General features: G+C 37.3%; 1 protein-coding gene across 1 annotated transcript; it reads left to right on the top strand.

Annotated features, from left to right (window-relative positions):
* The first annotated feature begins 4,236 nt into the window (after nt 1-4,236).
* Nucleotides 4,237-9,960, top strand: LOC311089899 (interferon-induced very large GTPase 1-like). Its single transcript, XM_084124943.1, has 2 exons — nt 4,237-7,681; nt 8,057-9,960. The coding sequence occupies exons 1-2, from the start codon at nt 4,294-4,296 to the stop codon at nt 9,667-9,669; spliced, it is 5,001 nt and encodes a 1,666-aa protein (XP_083981069.1). The 5' UTR covers nt 4,237-4,293; the 3' UTR covers nt 9,670-9,960.
* Nucleotides 9,961-11,958: the final 1,998 nt, after the last annotated feature.

An 11,958-nucleotide genomic window follows, 5' to 3' on the forward strand; every position in this document is an offset into this window, starting at 1 on the left:
TTCACCTTTTTGTTACAATAAATCTCAAGTCTGGTTAAAACAGGTGTAGCGTCAAACATACTTTCCCTCACGGAAGTGGCTTAAGAAGGAAAGGAAGCCATTACAAATGTCTTCTTTTATCTTCAGTTGATTTCATTTAAGGCTGTGGTTGAAGTCCGTTGTAGTTTTTGTGTTTCTCTTTACTTCAGTGATTTTGCTCGTTAACAGCAGGTGTTCGTCACTAATGCTCAGTCATCACTTAATCACTTACTTTATCACATAATTAATCACTTAAAGGAGAACTCCGGTCAATTTTAACATTGAGCTCATTTTTTTGTAAATTTGGAGTGCTGTCAATACAGAGAACAACGACAAAAATCGGTGTTGCCTACACCGAGTTATTCTATTTTTAAAATTTGCACCCTGTTGACTTCAATGGGGCAAGTACTAAACCTGCTTTTAGCCTCTTAACATCCTTGATGTGTCATTACAAGTGCACAGAAAATGTGAGTGATTCCTTCAGAGTGAACACGAGTGAATCTGACTGCAGTAGATGTGAAAGAAATGTATAAAAATTATGTTATTTAAGCCAGCGCAAATACCTGTGTTTACATCCTGTTTTCGGGTGAAGTCCAAAGTAGTCGATTGCCGAGTTCACGCGCGTGATCATAGGTACTAAACACTCACAATGGCTGGGCACTTGTAATGTCACATCAAGGATGTTAGGCTAAAAGCAGGTTTAGTACTTGCCCCATTGAAGTCAACAGGGTGCAAATTTTAAAAATAGAATAACTCGGTGTAGGCAACACCGATTTTTGTCGTTGTTCTCTGTATTGACAGCACTCCAAATGTACAAAAAAATGAGCTCAATGTTAAAATTGACCGGAGTTCTCCTTTAACTTCTTAACTGCAATGTATATCTAAAATTGAACAAATTAAGGAAATCAGTGTCCTCAAATGAAATGAGTTAGCTTAACTTTTGGGGTTTTTCAGTGTGAGGAAAAATGCATTGTCGATCAGCGCCACCTTGCGTTAATTAGCCGAAGGAGATCTATCGTTTTGTGTTCGGTGTGAAAGTTCCATTCATCAGCGATTCGCCTTGTTTTATTGCGTCAAGTTTAGTGTGAAAGGGCTTTTAAAGGGATAGTTCACCCAAAAATTTTAATTAGCCTTTTATTTACTCACCCTCAAGCCATCCTAGGTGTATACGACATTCTTCTTTCAGACGAATACAATCAGAGTTATATTAAAATATGTCCTGGCTCTTCCAAGTTTTGCAATGGCAGTGAATGGTTTCTGTTTTGAAGTCCATAAAAGTGCATCTATCCATCATAAAAGTGCATCGATCCATCATAAAAGTGCATCTATCCATCATAAAAGTACTCCACATGTCTCCAGGGGGTTAATAGAGACCTTATGGAGCGAAACAATGCGTTTGTGTAAGAAAAATATCCATATTTAAAACTTTATCGACTAAAATAACTAGCACTGACACAGAGCCAGTGTGCATCGCATTAAAATAGCTAACACGACAGACAGCCATGCGCATCGATTTACAGCGAAAGACTAACCCTTGAACTTGACGCGCAACGTAATGACGAACACGAAAGCGCAGAGGATAGAGCAAAACAAAACATCAATCACGAATTAGAAGTATAAATAGAGAACTTTTTGAGAGAAATGTCGGAGGAACTTGAGTTTGTTGCCCAGCCCTGCTTGCTTGAACCACGAGAGGCGTCACAGCTTACGCCACTCCTACGACATACATCACCAAGTGTTACTCTTTTGCAGAGGTGTCAAGTAACGAAGTAAAAATACTTCGTTACCTTACTTAAGTAGAAATTTGGGGTATCTATACTTTACTGGACTAATTATTTTTCAGACGACTTTTTACTTCTACTCCTTACATTTTGATGCAATTATCTGTACTTTCTACTCCTTACATTTTAAAAATAGCCTCGTTACTCCTATTTAATTTCGGCTTGTTTTCATTCCGGCTTGTCGTCGTTAAAAAAATAAATAAAAATTGGCCAATTACACAAACGGTTTAGATCTGACTCCCGCCTCCTGAATACACATCCCTAACTGATTGGCGTTGTGGTGTCTTTCTAACTTGTGAGAGGCTGTAGTCACATTTGGTTGTGCGCAGCGCCAAAAGTCCTCCTAAGGAAACCTAGATGCGGTAAGCGAGGGAGAAATCGGGGCAAATCGCGTCAAATATTGATTCAGAGAGAGAGAGAGAGAATTAATTTTTTTTCTTTTACTTTTATACTTTTACTTGAGTAAAAAGCTTGAGTTGATACTTCAACTTCTACAGAAGTCTTTTTAAAACCTAGTATCTATACTTCTACCTGAGTAATGAATGTGAATACTTTTGACACCTCTGCTCTTTTGGCGTGAGTCGACTTGCGTATTTTTCTTACACAAATGTATCGCTTCACTTCAACAGTTCTTTATTAACCCCCCAGAGCTGTGTGAAGCACTTTTATCATGGATGGATGCACTTTTAAAGACTTCAAAACAGAAACCAGCCAAAAATACAAAAGATATAAAAAGAGTTAAGAGCCCAACTAATGTAAACAATAAACAGTTATGGTGACTTCAAATGAAATAGAGTTAAACCTCTCTTAGTTCGCAATAACAACTTTTGTAGACTACTAACAGAAATGAAGTCAGTCTGGTTAGTAATAAGTAAAACTGGTAATGCTGTTTGTGCCGTTTTTAATCCTCCTCTGCTGAGATCTTCAGAGATCTGGTGTCACATGGGCACATAACCACTCTGTGGGAGGCAGAATTATTGCTGGTTGAGTAGGGGATCAAATACTCAATCAAATGCTAATCATTTTATAACCTTTATATAATGTGTTTTTCTCTGGATTTACTTGTTGATATTTCGTCTCTATCAGTTAAAATAAACCTATAAAAAAACTATAGGCCCTTCCTTTCTTTGTAAGTGGGCAAACTTACAAAATCATCAGGGGATCAAATCATTATTTTCTCCACTGTATATTTGTTCTGTATAAAAGTTATTTCTCTAAATAAATTAAATATTTGCTTAATCAACAGGGGGAACAAGGACTGTGGACAATCAGGAGTCCGTCCTGATCAACACCATCATTACAACAGGAAAATACTGAAGAAGACATGGAACAAATTAATAATCTACAACAGGAAAATACTGAAGAAGACATGGAAGAAATTAATGATCTACAACAGGAAAATACTGAAAACGACATGGAAAAAATTAATGATCTACAACAGGAAAATACTGAAAACGACATGGAAAAAATTAATGATCTACAACAGGAAAATACTGAAAAAGACACGGAAAAAATTAATGATCTACAACAGGAAAATACTGAACAAGACACGGAAAAAATTAATGATCTACAACAGGAAAATACTGAACAAGACACGGAAAAAAATAATGATCTACAACAGGAAAATACTGAAAAAGACATGGAAAAAATTAATGATCTACAACAGGAAAATACTGAAAAAGACACGGAAAAAATGAATGATCTACAACAGGAAAATACTGAAAAAGACATGGAAAAAATTAATGATCTACAACAGGGAAATACTGAACAAGACACGGAAAAAATGAATGATCTACAACAGGAAAATACTGAAAAAGACATGGAAAAAATTAATGATCTACAACAGGAAAATACTGAACAAGACACGGAAAAAAATAATGATCTACAACAGGAAAATACTGAACAAGACACGGAAAAAAATAATGATCTACAACAGGAAAATACTGAAAAAGACACGGAAAAAATTAATGATCTACAACAGGAAAATACTGAACAAGACACGGAAAAAAATAATGATCTACAACAGGAAAATACTGAACAAGACACGGAAAAAAATAATGATCTACAACAGGAAAATACTGAACAAGACACGGAAAAAAATAATGATCTACAACAGGAAAATACTGAAAAAGACACGGAAAAAATTAATGATCTACAACAGGAACATACTGAAAAAGACACGGAAAAAATTAATAATCTACAACAGGAAAATACTGAACAAGACATGGAAAAAAATAATGATCTACCACAGGAAAATACTGAAAAAGACACGGAAAAAATTAATGATCTACAACAGGAAAATACTGAACAAGACACGGAAAAAATTAATGATCTACAACAGGAAAATACTGAACAAGACACGGAAAAAATTAATGATCTACAACAGGAAAATACCGAAAAAGACACGGAAAAAATTAATGATCTACAACAGGAAAATACTGAACAAGACACGGAAAAAATTAATGATCTACAACAGGAAAATACTGAAAAAGACATGGAAAAAAATAATAATCTACAACAGGAAAATACTGAAAAAGACACGGGAAAAAATAATAATCTACAACAGGAAAATACTGAAAAAGACACGGGAAAAAATAATAATCTACAACAGGAAAATACTGAAAAAGACAGGGAAAAAATTAATAATCTGTTTCACAAACTTCATCGTGAAGTCGGGCGTCTCAATAACCTGAGACCAGCAGATGTTCTTCAGATAACTACACATTCTTTACAGTCCAGTGAGTCTTGTGCTGAGGAAGAGCTGGTTCAGACTTTCCTTCAAAAACTATTGATGATGAACTACAGAGCAAGATACATCAAAATTAAAGAGACCCGTAAACAGGATCAAACAAAACAGGGAGACTTGTTTGAAACCAGGAGTGAAAATGGTCATGATTTTTTTGACATGATGTCTTTTTCAAACAAAGGAAAGAAACAATCTGATCAAATTCACCCGATGGATGTTCAGATGGCTGTGTTTCTTTGTGCTGATGATTTCCTGAAGCAGCTGATGGTCACTAAACTGTCTCAGTGTCAGTACGCTCTGCTTCTGCTTGTTCCTAATCCATTCACACATCAGATTGAGTTTCCTCTCTGGACATTCAGACAAATCAACAAGAGCTGGAAGATGAGAAACAACAACAATGAAACCATCAGTCAAACCCAGCTGATCTGCAAGGCACAAACTCCAATGGTGTCTTTCTTCAGGTTTGACTCTGTGTCTTCATCCAAGTCTGAGCTGATGAACAGTCTGATCAATGAGAAACACAAAACATTCTTCCACAGGAACTGCCCAGGCAGCAGCAGATCCAGAGTCCTGATGGATGGAGTGGTGGAGATCGCCTGGTTCTGCCCCTCTGGGAAAGACACGGATCAATTCAATGACTGTGTTGCGTTCTGTAATCTACACGGTGATGCAGGAGACCATGAGAAACAGCGGCTGATCCTCACTGAAATGTCCTCAGTCAATGTTGTCCTTCTAGCACAACTTGACAGGAATTCCAGAAGTGCAAAAACAATCCAAAACCTGTACAAAAACACAAAGCCACTCATTTGTCTTTTTATTGAGGATGAATCTACTATGATTGAGACAGACAAAGGAAAATACAAAATTGGAATGAAAGACAGAAATCAATCAGAAGTATCTGAAGATCTCAGAAGAGCTATAAATGATTGTCTCTCAGAATCATCTTCCACTTTCATACTTGAAGATTTGTCCAAACACTCAGACATCAGAGTAGATGAGAAAGATAATGAAGACTGCAGCAGAGGAAGAGAAGCAGCACAGTCAATGACTAGTTTGCTGGTGAAGAAAGATCTGATAGGAATCAAAGAATCAATTCTGCCTCATCAGGGAAAACTGTGGCATCAGTGGAGTCAGAAGAACAAAGAACTACACCGATCTCGAGGAGATGAAATAGAATTGGAAATCAGTAGAAAACGAACAGACCTGAAGGTAATCCGTAAACAGCAGCATGAATCAAACATCAGTGAGTTTATGAAGCTCTTCATTGGACAAATGAACTCACATAATAAACATGAGAAGATGTTTTTCATTAAGTGGCTCGGAATCCTCCTGGATGAATATACATCAGCTGATCTTTCTGTTATACATCGCAAATATGATGAAAAGTGGTCAACAGTCTTCCAACTGAAAGAGAAAGATGATAAATCTAAACAACTGACAGCTGAACAAACTGAACTTGAGAGAATATCTGAGGATCTTCAGGCTGCATCCTTTGGTTTGGAGCACATCATAAGGGAGATCGGTCAGATCTATGAATCATGTTCATCTGTGAAGGAGAACAAAAAAGACCTGCAGGTTCACTTCTCTTCTCTCCCGAGTCTTGCAGCAGAGATGATGATCTCTGGATTTCCACTGGAGCTGATGGATGGAGATGCTGCTCATGTTCCTGTGATCTGGATCTCTGCTGTTCTAGATGAACTCGTAAAGAAATTGGGAGATCAGAGAGTCTTTGTGCTGTCAATTTTAGGGATTCAGAGCTCTGGGAAATCCACCATGCTGAACGCCATGTTTGGACTCCAGTTTGCCGTCAGTGCTGGCAGGTGCACCAGAGGAGCGTTCATGCAGCTGGTCAAAGTCTCAGACGAGATGAAAACACAAATGAACTCTGACTATATTCTGGTTGTTGATACTGAGGGTCTTCGTGCTCTAGAACTGGATGGAAAAGCAACAACACATCATGACAATGAATTGGCCACATTTGTTGTAGGTCTTGGACATCTGACCTTGATCAACATCTTCGGAGAAAACCCATCTGAGATGCAGGACATTCTTCAGATTGTTGTTCAGGCCCTCATGAGGATGAAGAAGGTCAGACTGAATCCCAGATGTGTGTTTGTGCATCAGAACGTCTCAGACGTCACAGCTGGAGAGAAAAACATGGAGGGAAGGAGACGACTGCAGGAGAAACTGGATGAGATGACAAAACTCGCTGCTAAAGATGAAGTCTATGATGCAGATCGTTTCAGTGATATTATTAGATTTGATGTCCAGAAGGATGTGAAGTATTTTGCTCAGCTCTGGGAGGGAAGCCCACCCATGGCACCACCAAACCCGAACTACTGTGACAATATTCAAGACCTCAAGAAGACTATTATATCTCATGCCTCACAATCAGATGGAATGATGCCGAAAGACTTAAAATGTCGTATTCAAGATCTCTGGGAGGCTTTATTGAATGAACGATTCGTCTTCAGCTTCAGAAATTCTCTGGAGATTTCAGCCTACAGGAAACTGGAGACTGAATACAGCAAGTGGTCCTGGAGTCTTCACAGCGCCATGATGGAAACTGAGAATAAACTGCACAACCAAATAGAAAATAAAGCAATTGATAAGGTTGAGGAAACTGATCTTCAAAGAGAACTGAAGAAAACAAGTGAAGAAGTGAAAAAATCAATGACAGAATTCTTTGAGAAAGACACAGATAAAGCTATACTGATTCAGTGGAAAACATCATTTGAGCGCAAAATCAAGGATGTTCAGGAAAACATTGTGAGAGAAACAAAGAGGAAATTAAATGAGGTTCTTCAGCAGCGAGACCTGAAGAAAAAGATTGATGATGAGAGGAAACACCATGAAAACACTCTCTATAAAAAGAGTGAAAAACTTGCCGTAAAATTCAAAGGCAAAGGTAATGATGAAGAAACACTGAAGAAAGAGTTTGATTTGTTTTGGGAACAGTGGATGAAGAAGATCAGCAGAGACAATCCAGAAATCAAAGACATTGATATAATGAGAGATGTGAGAGAGATGCTCAGTAATCTGTATGAAAGTGCTTCTGTAGACCACTGGAGCAAGAGCAGTGAGAACAACAGCAGTGAGAACAAGAGCAAGAGCAGTGAGAACAAGAGCAAGAGCAGTGAGAACAAGAGCAGGAGCAGTGAGAACAAGAGCAGTGAGAACAAGAGCAGTGAGAACAAGAGCAGTGAGAACAAGAGCAGGAGCAGTGAGAACAAGAGCAGGAGCAGTGAGAACAAGAGCAGGAGCAGTGAGAACAAGAGCAGGAGCAGTGAGAACAAGAGCAGTGAGAACAAGAGCAGGAGCAGTGAGAACAAGAGCAGTGAGAACAAGAGCAGGAGCAGTGAGAACAAGAGCAGGAGCAGTGAGAACAAGAGCAAGAGCAGTGAGAACAAGAGCAGTGAGAACAACAACATTTCCACTCAGCCAAGTTATTCATATTATGCTATTTACAAAACGTCCACACAAGGAAAGTTCAATGATTTTTGCAAAGCAGTTAAAGAAACATTTGGATATACTCAAACTCTGTCTCCAGAAGATGACGCCCAAATAAGATCATTAATCGCAGATGTTGCTCAGAAGACAAACAAAATGATTAGGTCATTTAACATTTCAAAGATGGGCTACAACAAGAGCTACATTCAACAAGTTACAGATTACATCAAGGCTAGAATATTAGCACATGAGGAAGGAGTAAAATATGTGTTCAAGAATGAATTCTTCATGGATTTGTCTTATTTCATCTTTAAGAAAGAAAAAGAGATGATCACTGAACAACAGGGACTGTTCAGGGAAGCCAATGATCCTGTTCTCTATTTGCAGAAGAAGAGAGAAGAGTACTATAGTATTTTCCAGAAACACTGCAATAACTCTACTTCGGCTGCAATTTTTGGTGAGATCATCTGTCAGAAACTTAAAGAGCCCATTGAGCAGAGCGTCTACAAGAAGACTGCCAAAGAACTGACAGATGAAATTAAATCAAACTCTGCAGCACTGAATGGAAACAGATCAAGTCTGGAGAAACATATCCTGAAGGTACTGGCAAAAGAGGAGGATTTTGGCAAATACATGAACTACATTCATAATCCCAGAGATCACTTCGAGAGCTTCATCAGAGATGAGGTCAGTCAGTACATCAATGATAAGTTCAGTGTCCGTGTTTTACCCAAGATGGAGGAGAGCATTAAACTCCTGCAGCAGAAAATAATAAAAGCAGCAAGTGAATCTACTGAATATGTTCAAGCGAACAAAGGAGATGTTGGTTTGTGGCTGAAGAAATTCACACAGAAGTTCTCAGGTGAGCTGATCTTCTCTGAACAAGATCTCAGTGGAGTGACACATCATGATGTTAAGGATTTCAACATCCTAAAAGATGTGATAACACAAGAACTTCCTGCTATAGTGTCTGACATCAGCAGTAGATTCAACACAAATACATTTCCTGTAAATCTGGACCAAAATTTCAGACCAGATGAGATTCTGATTAATCACTTCTGTAAGTGCTGTTGGGTTCAGTGTCCGTTCTGTAAAGCCATCTGCACCAACACCATAGAAAACCATGCTGGAGATGAACCAAACCATGATGATAAACCAAAAGATGATGATAAACCAAAAGATGATGATAAACCAAAAGAAGATGATAAACCAAAAGATGATGATAAACCAAAAGAAGATGATAAACCAAAAGATGATGATAAACCAAAAGATGATGATAAACCAAAAGATGATGATAAAGCAAACCACACTGATCACAGTGTTCCTTTCCACAGAGTGAATGGAATATCAGGGATATCATTCAGGAAAACAACAAACTTGTGTGCTTGGATCTGCACATCATCTGTAGCAAGCAACGATCGATCATTTCACCCTGATGCCTCAGATAAAGTAGTCCCATTTAGACAATACAGAACAGCAGGAGGAGAATTTGCAAAGTGGAGCATCACCCCTGATCTCTCTGAGCTGCCCTACTGGACGTGGTTTGTGTGCAGATTCCAGAAAGATCTGGAAAAACACTACAAGAAAACATTTGAGGGGGAGGGTAAGATACCAGCTGGATGGAGAACATGCACACCAGAGGAGGCTATTGAGAGTTTGGATAAATACTTCTAAATGTATAAATGAAAGAAGTTTAAAGGTCTTTGATTTGCAGTTTAAAAAAAAAATAGTTTATGTTCATCACCACAGTGAATATGTGATCAATTCTTTATACTTTACAGTAGTTTAAATAGTTTATTTACAACAAAACTGATGGTTAATATGTGGTACATTTGTTATTTGCAAACTGGTCTTCATTGGTAGTGGTAAACCTGTAACAAAGACACTGTTTGAAAGACACTTCTGTAGCAAACCAAGTGGCATCATTGAAGACTTTCAGATGCAAAGATAATTTACATGTGAAAAAAGAAACAATGGACACACTTGCAGCATGTTTTCCAGAATTGTAATGAAGAAGTTGTGACGTCGGACACTTTCTACTTTCTGTAGAGTCACCTGATCTACATTAAAGTCACACAGTTTGTGTTCATGCAGGCGAAACCAAAAGCCTTTGTTTAACTTTTAAATTGCCGCTGCATTTTCTTGCCAATACACAACTGAGCAGAATGTTGTTTCTAAGCTGAATTTGTGCATGTGTGTAAAAATGTGAGCAGTCATGTAATCTACTGAATATTTCATAAAGTATATGAGGATACGGGGTGTGATATACAATCATGTTGTGCATGTAAATGATACCACTTTAGATCTGATATAAATCTTATATATTTGATTCTACATGTAGTAAAATTGTGTAGTCATCAGAACTGACTGAAAGGTGTTAGATTAGGAATTATATTGTAGAAATCTTCAGAATGGCATTTCCTATGCAAATGTCATCGCGGAGGCGATGAAGCAGAACAGGAAGTCACACAGCCTGCATGAGATGACAGAGGCAGAGATGCTCAAGCTCGTGCAGAAGATCAGTGTCAACAATGGCTAAATAAGCTATGCCGCTAGAAATGCTTTAGAGAGTTATGCTGCAATAAGTATGTGTGAAACAATTTCAAAGGCAGAGCCTGAGTTTAACGGAACTCAAGACTATATAAGAAGAAGACAAAGGAAGATTTATTGCTCTTCCTTGCAATCAACAATCTGATACGCCAGCAATTACCAGATGCAAGAAGCACGCCAGCTATAGCTATTCTTTACATCTGTTAGTTAGTACTCATTTATGATCTGTAACAAGTATTCTTTTCATTTGTTTATTTGAATAAAGTTTGTTATAACTTTTACTATAATCATCTGACTGGACCTTGGATCATTTGAGTGCGGTTCAAGTAGTACCACAAAAGATAGACTTATAATACGGGTGATATATCTATTATGTTTATAGTAGAATATTGATTCGAATAGACTGATCATCTAACTTCTTAAGGGCATGACTAAAGTTTGGGCACTTTAGTTACCGCGAGATTATCTCTATAAACTTTGAGCATGGTTTTAGGATAATTGGGAACGGTACTAATCGTGATCCATTGCAATATGTTTAATGGTTGTTGTTAGAGCATTTAAAAACAAAATGTTATCAAGTATCCTATACACTGTTAACCCTTGGGAGTGAAAAAGGCAAAATTCTGACAGTATCATACCATTTTCCATTAAAACAGTAATATACCTTAAAAAACAATGCATTCTGGGTTATATTTGTCATTTTCAAGAAAAATAGCCTACAGGAATATACTGTGAACTAGATTAAAATGTTTGTAGATAAACTTTATGTTGACATGAAAAAAGCCTTCCCAGAAAGTTTGAAGAAGTTTTAAAAGCTTGAAGTTTTAGTTTTAATTTGTTCAAGTTTTAGTTTAGTAGTTTTAAAAGTTTGAATGTTTTTAGTTTGAAATAGTTTAAGCCTTAGTATTTTTAAAAGTTTGAAGATTGAAGGTTTTCAGTTTAGAAATATTAGATGGAATGGAAAATGAGTCTTGATGGATTAGAAATAGCACATAGAATGGCAGCTGATGGAGTCTAATGGGCCTCTACAACAGTCTTTGAATTTAGTTTGGAGTTAGAATTAAAGAAAGTTTTAAAAGCTTGAAGTTTAAAGTAGTTTATAGATAGATCAAAAATGCATATTCTACAAGAGGGTAAAACATTCCCCCTACACAATCAAAATAAATCTATTACATTTGTCACTTTCAAAGTGAAATGTGAAAATAAATGGAAAGTGTTGTGCCATTACAGTAACAGTTATAGATGCTCATGTGGCATTCAAGATTACTTTATATTTTACTTTTTTCCCCAGCGTTGAGCATTACAGCCAATCACACACGACTCTGTTGATGTAATGATGCAATGCCCATCAGATGAGTTGAAAAGTGCAGATAGGATGTATAATATAATAATTCATAATCCTTTTGTTTTTTC

The sequence above is a fragment of the Abramis brama genome (assembly GCF_963993115.1).
Source record: "Abramis brama genome assembly, chromosome: 9".
Classification (NCBI taxonomy): Eukaryota; Metazoa; Chordata; class Actinopteri; order Cypriniformes; family Leuciscidae; genus Abramis; species Abramis brama.